The following is an 18,535-nucleotide window of genomic DNA, read 5'->3' on the forward strand; positions in this document are numbered from 1 at the left end:
AAAACATTTTTTGGTCTTTGAATTGGAGAAGGATTCCTCCTAAGGTTTTCCATTCCTTTTGGACTTATTGTGCTCCTCTTGATTTTATCCGAGATAGCCCTGCTGGATATTCCGAGATAAGTGATCCAAGGTATGGACATTGAAGTGTTCTTTAGCTCGGATCTCACTAAGGTAGTCTTCGTAAGGAATGTAATATGACTGCCGCGTGTCCTTTGTTGAGTGGAAGGTATTTTGATATTATCAATATATAGTGTCTCTTTCAACAAAATATGGACAGGAGTGACTACCTAACCGATCGAGCTCCACTAAATTTTGTCTAAGAAGTATTAAGGGCCTGACCGTCCGGGACCTCCCTAACCTAGAGAGACCACCATCCATCTGTTTTATTCTTTTAATGTCTTTCCATTAAATGCAAAAGAATATTAGTTCTTTTGGAAGCTAATAATCATGTATGTTTATAATTATATTATCTAGCTCTCTCTGGCTGGTTGTAAAGATAGGTTTGTAATTTAACACTAAAACTGTTCTCACGTTATTATGGTTAGTGGCCGGGGTGTGTGGTAGTACTGGTGGGCATGAAAAGTGCCTAGGATTTGTACCTACACTCCCTTTCATTTTTAAATTAAACCTACAATCCTTTGAGTTCCTCGAAAGGCCCTTAAACATTAGGACTACTGTCAAAGATGGATTGAAAGGCCATGCATGCGGTTATTACATGATATTATAATTAAATATCTATGAATGTTTTGTAGAAGCTTTGTTTTATTAGGTGCTATGGGGACAAAGAGAATATGAACAACTATGAACTGATTTTGGACGGTTTGCACAATATTGCTTTTTTGGTTTGCATGAGAGGTTGGCCTTAAACCCTCACTGTAAGCCGTCCAATGTTTTCTTTTTCCTACTCTAATGGTGTGGAATCTTTCCACTAGTGAGGATCTTCTTTTAGATAATCGAGAATTTTTCAATCCAACATGTTCATTGGACAATTGGACCAGCTATAAACTTGGGCCGCCAACCCAGCTTGCTCCACGCTGACAACAGGTAAGACCGGATCGAAGTCTACTCGGGAAATAACGCTGAAACTGCTGAGTGTGGAAGTTGAACTTACGACCTCCAACATTTACAAGGAGTTACCACAGTCAACTTCACTAGGACTCCCTCATATGCAATAGTCTTCCCACACGCCTCTTTAACTCATTTTCTTCCATAGACATGGCGAGGCAAGTATGTGCTTTTGCTTTCCTTCTAGTCTTGATTTTGTTCCATGTAGTGGTGCACGTTGAGGGAAGGCATTTGAAGCCTCATTTGTGCAAGAAATGCAAGAGTTATCATCACAAGAACACCTTAAATGGAGCAAATCACTAAACCGGTTCGGACGAGTAAGGTTGAAATGTGGCTGATTTCAGACTCACAAAATCAATAGCGATAGCGATCCCAAAAATTAGTACCCCAAGTATCCTAAATATGATGTATCATACAATAAATTATTTACTTTATTATCAACTTAGATGCAAGGGGTCAACACAAATTTACTCATTGTTTGACACATCATATTTGGGACATTTAGAATACCAAAAATTTGGGATGCCCATCATTTTTGTTTATGGAAAGAAAATCAAAAATGAAAATAGAACTTTGTGTGGTCCCACAAGCACTAAGACATGCATGATAGTGTGATAGTGGTCGTTAAGTTAGTTAATTTTAAGGTCATGGGAGAAGAAGATCCAGGAAAAATTGACACCACCCACTTTGATTGCTTCTTTTGGATTTTTTAATGACGACAAAGATATATAAAACGTCGTGCCGTGATCATTAATTAAAAGGAAGATTTTAATTATATATATATGATTCTATATAAAAGGTGATTTGGTAAGGCCTCAAAAAATTATTTTCTATTTTGGGATTTAGTATCATAGAGAGACAATGGCTCGTGGATTCAATTATATAAATTAATAAAAAGTTGCCTAAGTTGAAGCATGCGAATATACAAATACTTAATTAGCTAATAATTTAAAGGCTACTCTTTGTACGTCCTATTGAAATGATCACACTTTTTAATATGCTGATCACTTAAAAGTAGTTCAAGTCAAATATACTCACTATATATATATATATAGTGCTTTACAATTGACTAATTGATTTTAGTCATGATGTAAACATATATCATTATGGGGAATATGCTAATTCTGGTGGAGGATATATTTGAGATCGATCGATGGTTGTATATTAGGTGTAATATGTAGCACTTGCATAAATTAGATCACGATAATCTCACCTAACCTCCTCACAATTTGCAGTATTAGTACTCTACAATTCCATATGCTATTAATTGAAAGTAACCACTATTTTTTGGTTTCCAACTATATTCGCGTGTTAAAAAAAAATATTTAACCAATGTTAAATGTTTGAAAAACAGTTGATTTTAAAATAAAAAATAGGAAGTCAATTTTTTTCTTAAAAGGAAACTCATTGGTGCTAATAAATTCAAAAGGCATGGGCCAAAAAAATCAGTGGGCCTGAAACGAGCCCAACTTACTCATGCGTTCTGGTTTGGAACTTATTCAGTTATTCATAGCGTCATGGATCTTATAACTATGGGGCTTTCTTCCTTTGAACCAATAGAACCCAAAGCTCAATATTGGGCCTAAAAGCTAGCCCAACAAAGAAAGGTACCCAAAGATCACCGCTACTTTATCTTTTTTGCACTTTAATGGCCCATCAGAATTGGGTTAGCTTAAATTTAGTTTACATTTATTTTTTAGGGACAATTCCAAACCGGTACCCAAAGGAGATTTTTGGGCATCTAGATACATTTAAAAAATATATGAACACATAAATACCCATAAAAATATCAGTTACATCACTACCCCTACTATATACATTCATCATCAACCAAAAAAAACACGGGCTTCATCCCATGATCAGAAAACGTTCACGATCGTCAAAAATGTTCTTCATCTAGTTTGAGGATGCTTTTACACCACCGAAAAGTTGTCATTTAAGGCATTGTTCCATCCACTTTAGAGTTACTTATAACTTTATAGATATAATAGCGCAAATATATCTAGTCACCATCAAAGAGCAACTCCCAAAAACCCTTGATTAATGTGGAATGTCGAATGTTAAGTGGATCCTACATGTATATTTTTAATCATTGACCATTTTCATACCAAATAAATTTGAGGGTCACATTTTGAAGGTATGTAACATTATCCTTGTTTGACTAAATCAGTTTTGGGATAGTATTGACGATTTCTTTCAATTATATCAATGACATCTTTTTTTAATAGCCGAGGATCACCCAACCTAACATTCCCTTCGAACAATTGAGTGGGTGCAAATCTCGGACCGTCAGAACAGTCCGCACCACATTGATGACGGATTAGACTTGTACCATGGTCAGGGATGTTCTTACTTGAGGTACAGGAAAGTAGGTTGCTCTACAATCAGCATCAAGTGCTTAAAATGTTGGTTCAGATGAGTGTTCAACAATTTAAACAATCACCGAGGCAACAAAATTCTCTCGAGAATGATGTATATACTGCTGAAAGCAATCATTGCTTCAATTAATACCAGAACATCCAGAAACAGGATTTATCAGACCTTCATGCAAAAAAAAGAGCGTATGATACACATCATCTATCCCAATTATTCCAACAACTGAGTTGTATGCATAAGATTTCATACGTATTATGTGAGAATTTAGAGCTCACGAATTCATTTGAATCATGCGCGTCCAACTCAGCCATTGAGATATTGACTGTGGATGGCAATTGAGAAGAAAAACTGAAAAAAAAAATGGAGGGAAAAAAAAAGATGACAAAACTCATATATACAGTTGCAAACGAAATAATAATAACACTACGTACCTACTAGGCACTAAATTTGCATCTGACACGCATGGGTTGAGCATTCTTGGAGGGATTACAGAATACTCAATATTGCGGCATCATCAGGGTAATAGGGAACAAGTAAGTTATGCCAGCAAATTAGTCCATGCTTAGACCTCAGTCAAATGGTGAAGGAATAGCCGAACAGGCCCTGCAAGCGCACATGACCTTTTAATGCTTACCATACCACAAGCTGAAAGACTGAAAATTTCGCCCCACAGAGATGGTAACCAATTGCTGAGAGACGGCAACGGCTAAGTATGTAACGACCCGTGTTGGAAGGGTCTGCAAAACTACTAAAATAACCCCAACTGCAAAAATTCCATGCAAAATTCTCCAAAATCATTTATTTCAATCTAACACTACATCAAATTCAACTAGTAACAAATAAGCCATAGTTAAATATGTTTCTACAAAGAAAACATGCGAAAGTTTCAAAGCAATAAATAAACCCTAACTACGCTACCCATAAACTCACAATTGAAATATCCATGGCATATCACGCTCACGCCGCTGGTAGTCCTCTACGAACTCACCTGAAAAGGGAAGCAAAAGAATAGGGTGAGCTAAATAGTCTAATAAGGGTAAATATACCCGTCAAGAAGCCAGATACCTATGAAACAAAAGTCTACAGATATAATAACCAATCAGCACGAAACAATATGTAAGATCATGCCAAGTCACAAAAAAGTATACCCCAAGGGTCAACCAATACCCCGTACCATCACGCGAGTAGCAACAAACAAGGGGAAATAATTTCAGACCGTGATCACTCTCATAGTGGTGTGTAGCCTAGCACAACCACTGTAAGTAGCCAACCACTACATCTAACTACTATCAAACAACAATTCGCAAAACCTCAACATATGTGACTTGGCGAGAGCCACACCCGATGGCGACGAGCCGCGCCGTCGCAGATGGGGCTGCGACCATGATGGTGGTGGTTGCCAGTCGCAAGGCTCTCTCTCACCTTATTTCGGCTCCATTCCGGCAAAGGAGAGTGGCCGTTTGTCTGCTGGTTTGGTCATCATGATGGTGATGTCCCAGTGGTCTGTTGGTGGTCTACACAGAGTTGCCATGGCAACCGAAGCACTAGAGAGATTGTAGAGAGAGAAAACTTAATGTGTCTTTCCTCTGTTAATGGTTGTCACCCCTAGATTTTGGATTTAGGTAACCATTCAACTCCAATCAAAGCCCTAGTCGGTGCATGAAACAAGTTTCATGTTAGATCCCCTAGTTGATACACAACCAGAATTCAAAGAAGGGAAAGAGAAATAGCTTTACCTATCCAGTGACAATATCCTACTGACTGGAGACTAACTACGTTATGCAGCTGGTGTTTAGGGTTGTATATTTTTTTAGATACGCAAAATAGTGGAGGAGGAATGAGAGGTATTTATACATGCATGTTTAGGTATTCCTATGAAATTCCATTTTTCTAACCTTATAATTCCTTATTTATTCATTTTTCTCCAGCTTGACTTTCTTGTTTGTTCAAGTACGTCCCCACACTAAAAGTTGGGGTTTTACCCCCCTTAAATAAAATTTCATCCTTGAAATTTAAACCGTCCTCAATACGTCAACAAGAGTCATTTATTACTCCCGTGTCTCCAACTCTAACTCCAACTCCAACTCCTAGGTAGTCTAATTGGAACAATGCTATAACACACATCGATCCTTCTAACTCGAACAACTAGTCTCTGAGATGTCACCAAAACGACTCTTTTCTCACAGCGTTCTGATACTTTCCGAACCTTGAATACCTAGTGCATCCCGTGGAAGACGTTAAAACTACCAAACTCTATCGCTAAAAATCGACTTCGAACTCCCCATCTATGAAGCAAATCATACTATAATGACCATTACTAACAAACAATTTCATCCCTACAGGGACTCGACAATAAACAATTCCCCGATAGGGTAGCGCTCAAACAAAAAGAACGACATTATCCAAATGCAAATCGACAAATCAATCACTACTCAAGTTCAAAAAAATTAAAACGAAAAGAAACTAAGTACCTCCGATGCCCTGCTGATCCGCGGGAGCTGCCTCATAACCCAAAACAAAAACTCTGCCTGGTGCGCCGTGCTGCTGAACTGGTGGCGCTGGCGCATGTAGTGCATGCATACGTCCCACAATCGCAAGATGTAGCGCTCTCTGCTGTTGTAGAGCTGGTAATAGGGTATGCTGCTCCTGTTGTGCCTGATGTCCAAAACCTCTCCTAACCAGACAATCCTTAAGTTGATGCCCTAGCTGACCACACCAGAAACACACGCCGCGATTCCAATCAATGCACTCATTGGAGCGATGTCCCAGTTGACCGCAGTTGAAACACGCCACTATTGGCTGTCTAGGATTCCTATCTCTATCTCCTCTCCAAAATCCCTTACCCCTACAGCCACATGCTCGATAATCCCGATCGTCCCTCCGATCAGGCCTCCTATCAATCCTCTGCTCAGGCATCTGTTCTGAACTCTGAGCCGTCTTCCTCTTCTTTTCTCCTCCAGATCTAGAGGAAGAAGATTCACCCCTCTTTTGTGGCCTAGTCGCTGCATAATATTTCTTTGTGTCCATGTTGCTCTTTTCTGTCATCCGTGCGCACTCCATAACCTCTCTATAAGATGTAGTCTTAGTGGTGGCGAATTTTCCCACTACTTTCGGATGCAGTCCCATCCTAAACTTGCCTGCATGACGAGAATGATTTCCATTGTACAAATTATAGAATAAAGTGGGCAATGGATCTGCATCAGACCTTAAAGGTGGCAATCTCATCATAGTTGAATTGGAGGCCATGTCATGACTAGAAAAGTAAAATGGTGCCCTGCCGTCATAGAACCTCATCTGAGATTGGTGAGGCTTGGGACATCTAAAATATGGCTGAAAAGTTGGACGATCATTTATGTTGTGATGTTTGAATCTCTGACTTCTCCCAGAAAAATTGGTGGCGTATGATCTTGGGGCTCTTTTGAAGTTCAGTTGTCTTGATCTTTGATGATGTTGTGGTATAGCTTTTCCAAGCATACTTAAATGTTTAGTCTTTCTAGTTTCAATTGCCTTTCCCTTTGTGGTCGGTACTGTATGATTAGAATATTTCTGTCTCTTGGCTCCTAATTCATCCAGGATGAAGCATGACTTAAATACGACATGCTTGGAAGTATGAAAATCAGAAGCAAAATATCCCTCTCCTTACCTTTTGAATAAGGCCTCATCCTGGTTCTCTTCATTGCTCTTTTATGTCTTGCTTCTGCACCCCGTTTGTGCTTCTCAGAAAGCACTTTGAGTCTTTCAGCTTCATCGTCCCAACGCTAAAACGATAACAAGAGAGTCCATAAGATAACCAACATTCTTATGACACAATACCAGGAATGTCCACATCCTAGCTGAGCAACCAGTTACCTGTCTGTAAGTTTTGAATCTGTAAAGGTTACGACCCTTCACAAGTAAAGGAAAAAGGGGAGGCAATGTTCCAAGTCCCTTGCTCTTGCTCCACAGCACTTCAACCTTAAACACCAGAGACACTGATCAGACGAATCAGATACATTAAGCAGCATACTCTGTTCACGGTTCTGACAGTGTTAAATTGATGCTTGTAGACCCCCTCTATTAATATTAAAAATGCAGGAAAAAAAAAAGGAAAAAAATCCCACATAGTGTCCTCATTTCTCAGACTTACTGTAAATGTATGTTGTTGTTTGGCTCCACCATAGCTTTCGTTAACAACCCTCCCAGCTATAGTTCTTTTCCCTAAAAGCCCCCCATGCCTAGTCACTTTATGAAACCTATATTTGAAATTGAATCCACAATTTACAAAGCAAAAGCATTTAAGGCCCAAAATCAGTTTACAAAGCAAGAACAATTAACACCATAAACAAGAGACTTGAAAGAACCAAGAGAAGTGTGTACTTCTGACAAACTTACTGAGTGAACAACACAACATCTCCCTTGCAGGCATCACCTGTTTTAAGCTATGAAATGTTTAGTGGCAGTGCTACAAAATTAACAAAATAGATGAACCCGGCACAGAAAAACTACCTGTGCAATTGATGACGAAGGATGATCTAGGATAAAGGACTTCACCATTTCTATCTTTTAACCTGACAATAAGAAATAAATAAACCACTGATTTCCACAGGACAACTACCATACAAAGTTACAAACCACAGGAATAATTACCGTTCTTAAAGCATGAATATTCTGAATTAATTTCAATTGAAACTTCTAATGAGAATAAACAGCTTAGAACATGATTTCTAGGGCCAGTTGGGTTAATTAAATTAAAGGTTGACCTTGAATGCTTAGCACAACTGCATAATCTCAAGTATCAGAATTTAGTTCTCAATAAACCCACTTTTTCTTTAAAAAAGCTCCCATAGGGTACAATTGTTGTTAACGAGTTCATGACCCTTACGAGTGCCTCTACGAATGACACTATGTCCCTTGGCCACATTCTACCAAGAAAACAGTAAAAAAAAAAGAAGAAAACATATCTTCTTTGGAATTATCAATCCCAAATACCGAACCAGGAATCTCCATTTAAATGTACAAGTAGATTTTATCGGATGTCCCCAAAGAAACTAAATGTATTGGTAGATGGAAAAAAAACAGTATCTATTCTACCAACTGAACCCAGAAACCTGTTTGGTTGTTAAGACCATATACCTCCAATGCTCCTTAATTCTCTGTATACACACTTCCTTTGGCTCTGATAACCTAAGACCATGCTTCCGTAAATACACTTTGCACTCTTTAAGATTTAAAACTTCTAAGTCACTCCCATCTGCAGATCACGAGTAACAACATGAAATTCAAGAGCTACACATAAAGGAGCAAACAATACCATAATTAAGAATTTGCACATAGAATTCATCAAATGATTAGAAGATGGCAGTTACTTAGCAATAAAATCAATGTTAAATCACCAAATGTGCCAAAAGCTTAAGCTTATGATGAAGATCCTAATGAGTCTAAAATTTCTTTCTTCTTTTAGCAGTGAGTCTTTTTAACAGTCAAATGCAGTTCATCTTTCCTTTCGCATTGTTTTCCAGGTAAGTGAGAAAGAAAATTAATAATTAACCAAACAATATTTGACAGGAGTTAGAAGATTGAAAAGGCAGATAAAAAACTAGAAATTTTGGCACAAGGCACAGAGATATCTTAAATGCCAGAGCAATAGATACGTAGGAAAAGTTTATCAATGGTCACACTAGAAATATCAAAAATCAAAAATTCCTATCAATAATCATAATACTTACTAGTAATGTCTAGATGTTAAGTACATTATCTTCAGTTGAGTGATTGCATCAATTCTTCCATAATTTTGTTCATTTTAAGGAATCAAAAGATATAAGGAACGAAAGAAAAACCTCCTACACAGAACTATTCTTTATGATGCATTTCCAAAAATCAATAGAACCGATAAGGTATATACCGCAAAAAAATTAAGCAAAGAAACCCTAAAAACAAAAACTGGAAAGAAAAGGACCTTTGAGAAGGCATATGACTCTGTGGCAAATAGATTCATCGTCATCCCCGGCATCATGGCCATCATCACAATCATCGTCATCCTCCATCTCTCTATCACCATCATCATTACAATCGCTCCCACCACCACTGATAGCAGAAACAACGACCAACGCAATAGTGGCGAACAATTAAACCAGAAAAATGAAATTGGCGACAATTTTATATTGGCATATACCTGTAATTCGAATCCCTACGATCTTCCTCGTCGATTTCTTCATATTTCTCATCTTCGTCGTCGTCGTCTTCCTCCATTTCAGTTTCTTCTTCTTCTTCATCAGACGAGGAAGAGAGACAAATCAAAGTACGTTTTCCATGATCGGCTTCGATTTCAGTATCTTCTTCTTCATCAGAAGAGGAAGAGAGACAAATCAAAGTACGTTTTCCACGATCGACTTCCATTTCAGTTTCTTCTTCTTCTTCATCAGACGAGGAAGAGAGACAAATCAAAGTGAGTTCTCCACGATCGGCCATGTAATTCTAGCATAAACCAGGCAGAGAGGGAAAATAAAAATGAAAATATTTTGACACGGCTTTTGTTAGTTCTTCTTTTTCGTTTGGGCCAAAATAATAATCCTGTAGAAAAAAAAATGGTGCTCCCTAGTGTTGGCAACAGGGAGGCCCTGGGAGGGTTAGGGTTAGATTTAGAGGTAGCAAAACTCTATCCAATCAAGATGTTTTTTTCATCTGAATTAAACCAAGGTATATAAGTCATATGTCCAAAATCCGAGTCCAACTACAAAATTTTTGTCTGATTTAAAACCAATTTCATTTTCAAACACAACAATCTTATCCGATTGACCTATCCGAACCCTAACTCAATTAGGTTAGGAATCAAATCCAATTAAAAATCTAAACATGTAAATATTTTGTAAACACATGATATTTTCCTAACAAAACCGATTTTTTTTTTTTTTTTTTTTTGTCATCAGCATATGCCATACCTCATAATTCACCTTGTATTCTTACCCTCCCATATTGTACCTTGAACGAAAGAAAATCAGATCGAGTCCCTACGAACTTGGAAGAAACTCTAGTAACTTGGAAAGCCACTACGTACTATCAAGGAAGAACACAAGAACTTTCACTAGACCATAGAACATATATGATACAATCAATGTAGAAAGTATCCAAACAAGTACAGAAGGTCAGAAAATCCAAGTGTCCAGTAAACAGCTCCTCTCAGATTAATAAACCTTCTCACTGCATCTATGACATCTAGATAAAGCTTTGCAATGGGAACAAAGAGTGATGGAGCTTTATCAAGTCGAGAAGACAAGGTTTACATAATTCCAATTATACGTGTATGAAGTTGACGCCGCGAATGAGGAAAATGCTGCCAGATTATACTCGTTAAGGTGGGCATGAATGTCCAAGGGAAATTGCGTCCGTTGTCCGCAAGTTTTATAAGCCATCCCTAGCCAGCAGTTCTATTTGCCAAAACAGATTAAGATTGACCAACTCATCTCGATGATTCTCTAACCTTCATTGAGTTTTAGCGAGATTACGGCTGGAGACACCATGTAACAATTTGACAAACCCAAGGAAACTCAGCTTCCCATCAGTGTGCCTAATCCAATCGTGTAGAACAGCGTGAACAGGTACAGAAGGGCTTAGACTAAGCTCCTGAAACAATGTTCACCAAATTAAACTACCATCTACAAAATAACAAGACGTTGCCCCAATGCACATGAAAATCAAATTTACTTATTGAAAGAGTAAGGTAAACAACACCCATGCACAATGCTCTCGCAATGGGCGGGGTCGGGGACATACAACATGCACACTGTACACAGTTACTCTCACATAATATGTGGATACGCTGTTTCCAGAAATTGAACATGTGACCTATAGATTGCACCTCTGCAAGCACATAACTTGATATCAAATGCATTAACATTGTGAATAAACATGTAACCCTCGGTGGCATGAATGCAGTAACGCAAGGATAGCTGATAATAAATTAACAGCATACTTCTTAATCCCAATCCTTGCAACTAAAGAACTCTAACCACATGATAATTGACTAGTACTTTCCACGTGACAGAATACTAGGACATTAACTTGCCCAATAGCAATGAAATCCAACACTAGTGTGAACACAGAAAATCTCCCCTACATTTATACCACCACATATGGAAGCACATGTATATAGGTAAACAACTCTGAGGCATAAAGACTCCCTTAATAGAGGCGGGGTCAGGAAAATGTAATTTGTACATAGTATTAAATGTACATAGCCACCAGGTAGAAATGATGTTTTCAATTCCAGGATTTAAATTTGCGAGTTGCGGCTTCTAGGATGTGGTGAAGCGACCTTGCCACTAGTAAAAGGTACACATTATCCATATAGGGAAATCACAATATTTTTAAAACATCTTAAATCTCCAAAAGTCTAATTAGGAAAAAAAAATGTTTGATCGTTACGCAGATAAGTATTTTCATATTTTTCGGGTCACTGGTAAAGGAAACATATTTTCTGTCTTCCAGTCCACCAAATGTTCTGTCCTTTCCATCTAAATTCTATTTTCTCGCGGTAAAATTTTAATCACTAACATACTTCAACCAAAAACACGAGCAAAATGGAACACACAAAGACTAAGAACAGGAGAGATACATACAGAAGCTAGTTCCTCGATGACAATGGCCCTGTTTCCGTCCTTCTCAAAAAGCTCATATGCACAACGAGCATGGTGCTCCCATCGATCAAGTGCTTCCAGCTGATGGACACTTAGTGCTGCTGCACAAAATTCTTCAAAACCCATTCTCCTGTGTTGAAGTGCATTAAGCTACAACAGGCATAGTTTCCAGAATAAGTAAATTGGATAATTCCCCAAACTTTAAAACTTGAACCAGAGTCAAAGCACATACTGAAGCGAAAAAATCAGGAATGTGAGAATCTTTCGTTGCATCTGCTGTTGCATGTTTCATCAAGGCCTGACAAGAACAAAAGTGTTCAGAAAACTACTAAGAGCAATATAGGTGGGAAAATTTGGACTGATGATTTTAAAACCAACCGCTTTAATGTTTTCTAAGCTTATAGTTCCATTTTTGTTTGGCTCCAATAATGAAAACTGCTCCTTCAAATAAAATAGCTCATCTACCGTCAATGTTTTAGATAGAGCCTGTCACAATCGCGATGAGAAACATTAAGTTACAAGTGCACAAAGCTAAGTAAAAGAAAGGAGCCTATCTAATTGGGGGATAAAGGCCCAAGCGAAAATGACACAGATTTCAATAAATCACTGAAATCACAAGTTAACCAAACCACTGAAAAAGGAAACACCAAATGCAATTTCCGTGCTCACTCACCAAAACTTCAAACCAAATGTAATAAGTTCAAAGGAACTAATAATTTATCACTTAGTGACACAAGTGCTACAACCCAATTATTGAGGAACTACTAGGTAAATCTCCAGAACCCATCACTAGATTTTAAAGTTTTCAATAGCAATAATGAATTCTTCCAATTGGGAAAACCACGTTTCAACTCTCTTGCAATTGGACATCGCGACATGCCAAAGTAGTTGGGGTGAGTGGGGCGATGTTTACCTGGGCCAAGGGCCCATGATTCCTCATCATAAAAAAATAAAATATATATAAACTAAGAAACATCAATCTTGTAGGCATTAACAATTGGAGAGAATTCTTCGTAACAGGTCAACACATTGTCATTGAATCCATGCTGAGAAGCCACATTTTACTTTAGAGAATGAACCCTCTGCATGACTCATTCATGCTCGCACTTCAAAAAAAGCATATACATATCACATACCCTTAAGGCAGCCTTCCGAAGAGCTGAAGAACGCATATAAGCCTTCATGAGCTTGAATATCAGTATATCCAGAGGCACTTTTACATCATTAGAATTCTTTATCCATGGATGACCTGCAAATAATTCATGAGGCATCATTATTCATTAGCAGTTCAGGAATATAATAACAGAGAGCTTATGACAACATAAACGAAACTCACTTAAAGCTTGACCAGCAGTCAATCTTTTTCTTGGATCTTTATTTAGCAAGCGCTTAACAAAGTCTTTTGCCTCAGATGATAGAGAAGGCCATGGTGCCTCTTCAAAACTTGGATCAGCTTTTAGAACAGCCCGAAAGATGCCAGACTCAGTGCGGGCCCAAAATGGACGGCTGCCACACAACAAAATATATGCAATCACACCAATGCTCCATACATCAGCTTCTGTACTGTAAGATCTATGTAGAACTTCCGGCGCCACATAGTATGCACTACCAACAATGTCATTGAGCCTTTCATCTACAAAACCAAGTAGAAAATGAGAAATTAAAAACCAAACCCAAGGAGACAAGTCGAGAGAGAGAGAGAGAGAGCAATGCAGCTTAAGGTAAAAAGTTCAGACAAACCAGGTTTCACAAAATCTGACAAGCCAAAATCGATGGCCTTCAAATGCGAGTTCTCGTCCTTCGACATGAACAAAAAATTCTGATCCAGCAATGAGCTACACTTGATAAGAACATATGAATAAAACTATCAATAATTCCTAGTAGTACACGCAGCAAGAAAACAACTACTCATACTTCTAAAGAAAACAGATGTTTGGTGATTAGGAGCATTATAAATTCCCCTGAACAAAATAGAAAGGAAAATGTTTTGGTAAAATGGCCAGATGATTTAGATAGCTACAGAAGTAATGAGTGACAATGGCGTATTGGCTGCTGAGTGTAACTGTACAGGTTTTTGTTGAAAGAGTCATTGATCCAAACAAATGAATGGAAACATTAGCCATATCACACCTAAATCCTACTTCCCAAGACCAAAGAAACTAATCACCTTTTAGGAGAAGCGACTCAATAAATTAGTGCAGATTCACACTTTTGGCTCTGACAAAGAAGACTACTCTTACTAAATACTCCATCACAGGTTTGTTGAGCAATATTGGAGTTCATCAGCTGTAAAAATTATAAAGGTCTAAAATAGTGACTGAAAATCAATGATGAAGCAATAGCATTCATGCACATGCTGAATTCTCATATACGCAGACTCAATCAGGAACTTTGGCATTCAGGCTCAAGGCAAATACAGACTTTGGGATCATTACTCCCCCGAATGCATGATTCTAGATGTCAAAGATAAATAACCTTAATCTCAATCTAGAATCAATATCAAAGCATGCTAGTGAGGTATTGGCAGATTCCAACATGATGCACTTTCATGTGTGTGTGTGCGCATGCGCGGTCGAGCATTTGTGAGTGGGCGAGCGAGTGAGAGAGAGGGAGAGAGATTTTACTTCTGGTTTTAGATCACGGTGCACCACACCCTGAAGATGGAAAAATGCAACAACGTTCAAAATCTGGATCAAGACAGCCTTTGCATCGATTTCTGTGTATTTTCCACCCCTGCAAAGATAGAAAAGAATCACCTCATGGAAACTAGCAGCTGATGTAATAACTTGTCAACGAATGTCCTCCATCCCCAAAATAAGACTAATAGGAAAAAAAATACCTAGACAGTATTCTGTCCAAGAGTTCTCCTCCTTCACACAACCTGAACAATTCTCATCAAAATAATTAGAAGAAATATGACATATGAAATCCATAAAAAGATAAATGAGAATATGATCCATCTAGTAAACTAACGATTAGAACAGCACTTCATTCCAAAATTAAAAAGTAAAAGCCTTGACCAGAGCTTACTCCATTATTATATAGACATTATCATGATCTTCATATGCATCGTAGAATTGTACAAGATTATTATGTCCAGTCAAAGCTCTTAATATCTTGACTTCTCTTCTCACATCCTCTATGGCAATAGCAGTGGTCATCTAACAGAAAGCAACAAAATGGGAAAAGAAAAGTCAGCAGCTAAAACATCATCTTAGCCAAAACACGTAACCAAATTGTGAATAAAGCATACAAAAGGACAAAAAATTCAGGAAGCATGCTAAATAAACTAGTTTACGCAACAAATCAAGGAAATAAAGAAACATATAAAACAATATTAAGAAAGGTCCATGATACAAAAGGAATCTTCAAAACAACACTGAATCTATGCACTGCGCTAGCGTCCGGAAAAAAAAAATCAACCAATGTACGGAAACAATTAAGTAATTAAAACAAAGAACAAAATCGAAAAGTCCCATTCAATAAATTCAAGCTAACTATCTGTCTTGCCGCCATTCCCTCATCACGGTATTCATGTTCCTAACCTGTGAATTAACTGGTAGGTTTCATGAAAGTAAAGAGAGAGCACAAGACAATAGACAAAACATCTGCCTATGCCATCAAATGCAAGTATGCAACATATGAGTTTGTCCTTCACAAATGACTCTCACATCAATACAGATGTTCGAAGAAAAGAACCGCAGAATACATAACTACTGTGAATGATCAGAATTGAATCCTAATGAAATGAGGCAACTATATAACTACATATGAAAACAAAAAAGCCCAATTCAGAATTGCAATATAACAATTAGACAGATAAAAAATGTCAACTAAACTCATACAGCTAGATTCCTTTAATAACTCAAACTTCAACCAAACGGTATCATCCCAAAACCTCTACACACTTTCGTCCCTGACACACGTATTCCCAAAGGTACAAATGTCTGCTCAATTATATGAATTCTTGCATGGCCTCATAGAAGCCCATCGTTACTTAAAACTGAAAATTAGCCATCACGAGGTTGCAGTCTCTAGATATCTTCAACATCAATTAATCATAAAAAATGCACATGTTTGTACAGATCAAGTGATTAACTCTCCAAAATTAACTAAATTCGTCTTGAAACTGTACACACCTTAGCTTTTGGAATAATCTTCACCGCTACCTCTTGCCCCTTGAGCTCTCCCTTCTTAAAACTCGCTTTGCACGTATACCCAAAATGCCCTCTTCCAACCTCCTCACCGAGCTCATACTTACTCCCAAAGTTCTTCGGGAACCCAAAGTTCTTGTCAAGCCCCGTACCCTCCACCGCACTTCCCTCCGGTATTGCCACCTCATTCGGCTTGACCGTTCCATGTCTTCGCGCTAGCACAGCCCTTATGTGCTTCGCCGGAGAAGGCGGCGGGAATGGCCTCTTAAAGAATCTCTTAGGCGTCGAGTTGGCGCTCGCATTCCCCGTGGCCGGAGATCTCGCCGGCGACGATTTCTTCGAGAAGAAGTAGTGCGCTGGACTGGGGCTGTAGAATGGAAAAAAGGGAGATTTCTTTACATTCTCCAAATCTTTACTAAGATCTTTGCTGTCCTCATCATCTGCGTCGCCGGAGTTCCCGCCACTAACGTTAACATTACTCGATTGCGGTTTACGGCTATCCTTAACCGGGACTGTATTATTCACATTGTCGTCACTCTTGGCTGATATAGGGTTAGGAGGGGAAAGATTGGGTGAGCTTGGGGAGGAGGGTTTGGAGGTGCAGATACCCATCGTTTGTTAAACCTTCCTCCCCAAACAGATCGTGTTTGGGATTTCAATTACGAAAATCAAAGCATCCTTATCATGGATTTGAAAATGTAGGGTTCCAACTTCTCGAATTCGATTAGTAAGAAAATGCCAAGTTCGTCTTCTGTGAAGGGAAAAAAAAATGTATGAAAAGGTTCAGGAGGGGATCTTCATCTACAGATGGAGATAAAAAAAAAAGGGAACGGCGATGGAAAAGATTAATATTTATTAATTAATTATAGATTAAAATGAAAACGATGTGTCAGCTTTTCTTGGGTTGGGTTAGGGTATAGGCCCAATGCTTGTGGTCCATTAATAGTACAGCCGATTTTCCACATGGCACGATTCTGTTAATATTTGTTTGTACCGTCGGTGTGTGTAATAGAGCGGCTAATGCCTTAGCTTATTATAATCTTAGTTTGATTAGTGTTATTCTTTCAAAATAAATCTTAGTTTATTTTTTCCATAAATGATTGAATTAATGGTTTGTATACTCAACTAAGTTCACTACATGTCTTGTCCACTTTAGATTGCACTTATTAGGTTTGATAATTATTTCAAATGAAGTGAACCAACTACCACCAAATATGGTTGCCTAATCAATGAATGATGTAGGAGTGGACTAGTAGTGCCTACTTGAATAGGGAAAATAATATGGAATGGTCAACCAAATTAAAATTGAGTGCAAACAGGAATAAGTTCAACCAAAAAGGGTGGCTTGTAGTGAACAAATATACTATTGTTGGGAACCTTATCATTTTGTATTGAGATCTCTATATGTTTATTATAACCAAACATAGAACTTATTAAAGACACAAAGTGCAATGAATATATTCATGAATTTGGGCTTTGTTATGATGGTGCATGCATTATGTTTGGGGAGTGGCAAACAATATGAATTTGTTTTGGTAAACTATTTCATAGTTCCGCACTAAGTTAGGTGCAGTGGGTCTTTTCTTCAATTTGGTCCCCCATGCGTGAGAGACCATTAAAACAACTACTCATAATTCCTCAACTCAAACTGCAAATCAATTTCATTATCCCTTACATTTTACTCTTTAGACATTTGATGCGTGACTAAAATCGGATTGTCACACCCGCACGTACAGGAGTTTCTCCTAATGACATGATAAGTTGGACCCAAACCGACATGTAGCCACAAGGGTATTGAACTTACGGTTTTACTCCAGAGAAATTCACCACGCTATCACCCCAAGTAGTTGATTACAATTTGTACATAAGGCTTCCAACTAAGTTAGACAAGTAGTATGTAGTATGCAATGCATAAACTGTATACCATCCTCGTTTCTGGACCAATTTGATGCCACTAAAGCTGGTGAACCTGATCCAATCTGTTGGCGAATGCGACTGGACATTTGTATAATATTCGTGGCAGTACACTCAGCATCAGCTCTGTAAATCCAAAGATAAAGAAAGACACAAGTGCAGAAGATAGTATGAATGAATCATTTAATAAGGGAAATAATTCAAGTACATATCACATCCTTGATTGCTAGCATTCCTATCCTCATTATGGTATGCGTCATTTTATGCCAACTCTCTCCAGGAATTCTCTTTCCAGGGACCATGCCTTACAGTTACAGGCAATGATATTTGATCTCAAACAAACTTCAAACGAAGCAATAGATGCTGAGTCCACCAGATCTTACCATTCAATGGTGAGCAACTTTACTCACTATG

At 38.1% G+C, this 18,535-nt stretch overlaps 2 protein-coding genes across 3 annotated transcripts; both read right to left on the reverse strand.

The window, feature by feature from the left end:
* Window positions 1-4,050: 4,050 nt before the first annotated feature.
* LOC120001620 lies at window positions 4,051-10,001 on the reverse strand. Its single transcript, XM_038850016.1, has 11 exons — window positions 9,593-10,001; window positions 9,377-9,504; window positions 8,554-8,671; window positions 7,927-7,988; window positions 7,813-7,849; window positions 7,568-7,673; window positions 7,291-7,395; window positions 7,085-7,199; window positions 5,913-7,001; window positions 4,372-4,429; window positions 4,051-4,204 (listed from the first exon to the last, which is right to left on the reverse strand). The coding sequence occupies exons 1-11, from the start codon at window positions 9,886-9,888 to the stop codon at window positions 4,072-4,074; spliced, it is 2,247 nt and encodes a 748-aa protein (XP_038705944.1). The 5' UTR covers window positions 9,889-10,001; the 3' UTR covers window positions 4,051-4,071.
* Window positions 10,002-10,474: 473 nt separating this feature from the next.
* LOC120001385 (CDPK-related kinase 5-like) lies at window positions 10,475-17,028 on the reverse strand. Of its 2 annotated transcripts, none has more exons than XM_038849699.1 (11): window positions 16,193-17,028; window positions 15,084-15,214; window positions 14,893-14,934; window positions 14,678-14,786; window positions 13,794-13,893; window positions 13,390-13,686; window positions 13,190-13,302; window positions 12,432-12,539; window positions 12,286-12,351; window positions 12,036-12,203; window positions 10,475-11,040 (listed from the first exon to the last, which is right to left on the reverse strand). In XM_038849699.1, exons 1-11 carry the CDS (start codon window positions 16,817-16,819, stop codon window positions 10,900-10,902), a joined length of 1,902 nt encoding a protein of 633 aa, XP_038705627.1. In that variant the 5' UTR covers window positions 16,820-17,028; the 3' UTR covers window positions 10,475-10,899. The 2 variants fall into 2 exon arrangements, with proteins under 2 accessions (XP_038705627.1, XP_038705633.1); XM_038849705.1 differs by having other exon boundaries at window positions 13,794-13,872; window positions 16,193-17,027.
* Window positions 17,029-18,535: the final 1,507 nt, after the last annotated feature.

This window comes from Tripterygium wilfordii, chromosome 1 (genome assembly GCF_013401445.1).
Source record: "Tripterygium wilfordii isolate XIE 37 chromosome 1, ASM1340144v1, whole genome shotgun sequence".
NCBI lineage: Eukaryota > Viridiplantae > Streptophyta > Magnoliopsida > Celastrales > Celastraceae > Tripterygium > Tripterygium wilfordii.

Bases quoted from the DNA above. Each gene is read 5' to 3' on its own strand.
- LOC120001385 (XM_038849699.1), bottom strand. From the start codon at position 16,819: ATGGGTATCTGCACCTCCAAACCCTCCTCCCCAAGCTCACCCAATCTT. The intron at 13,687-13,793 runs GTTTGTCTGAAC...TTGGTTTTGTAG, and splicing joins GTCAGATTTTGTGAAACCTG to ATGAAAGGCTCAATGACATT. The intron at 12,352-12,431 runs GTTGGTTTTAAA...TGTTCTTGTCAG, and splicing joins GCTTAGAAAACATTAAAGCG to GCCTTGATGAAACATGCAAC.
- LOC120001620 (XM_038850016.1), bottom strand. From the start codon at position 9,888: ATGGCCGATCGTGGAGAACTCACTTTGATTTGTCTCTCTTCCTCGTCT. The intron at 7,396-7,567 runs GTAAGTCTGAGA...CTGGTGTTTAAG, and splicing joins AACAACAACATACATTTACA to GTTGAAGTGCTGTGGAGCAA. The intron at 4,430-5,912 runs GTACTTAGTTTC...TTCCCTTTTCAG, and splicing joins GGATCAGCAGGGCATCGGAG to GTGAGTTCGTAGAGGACTAC.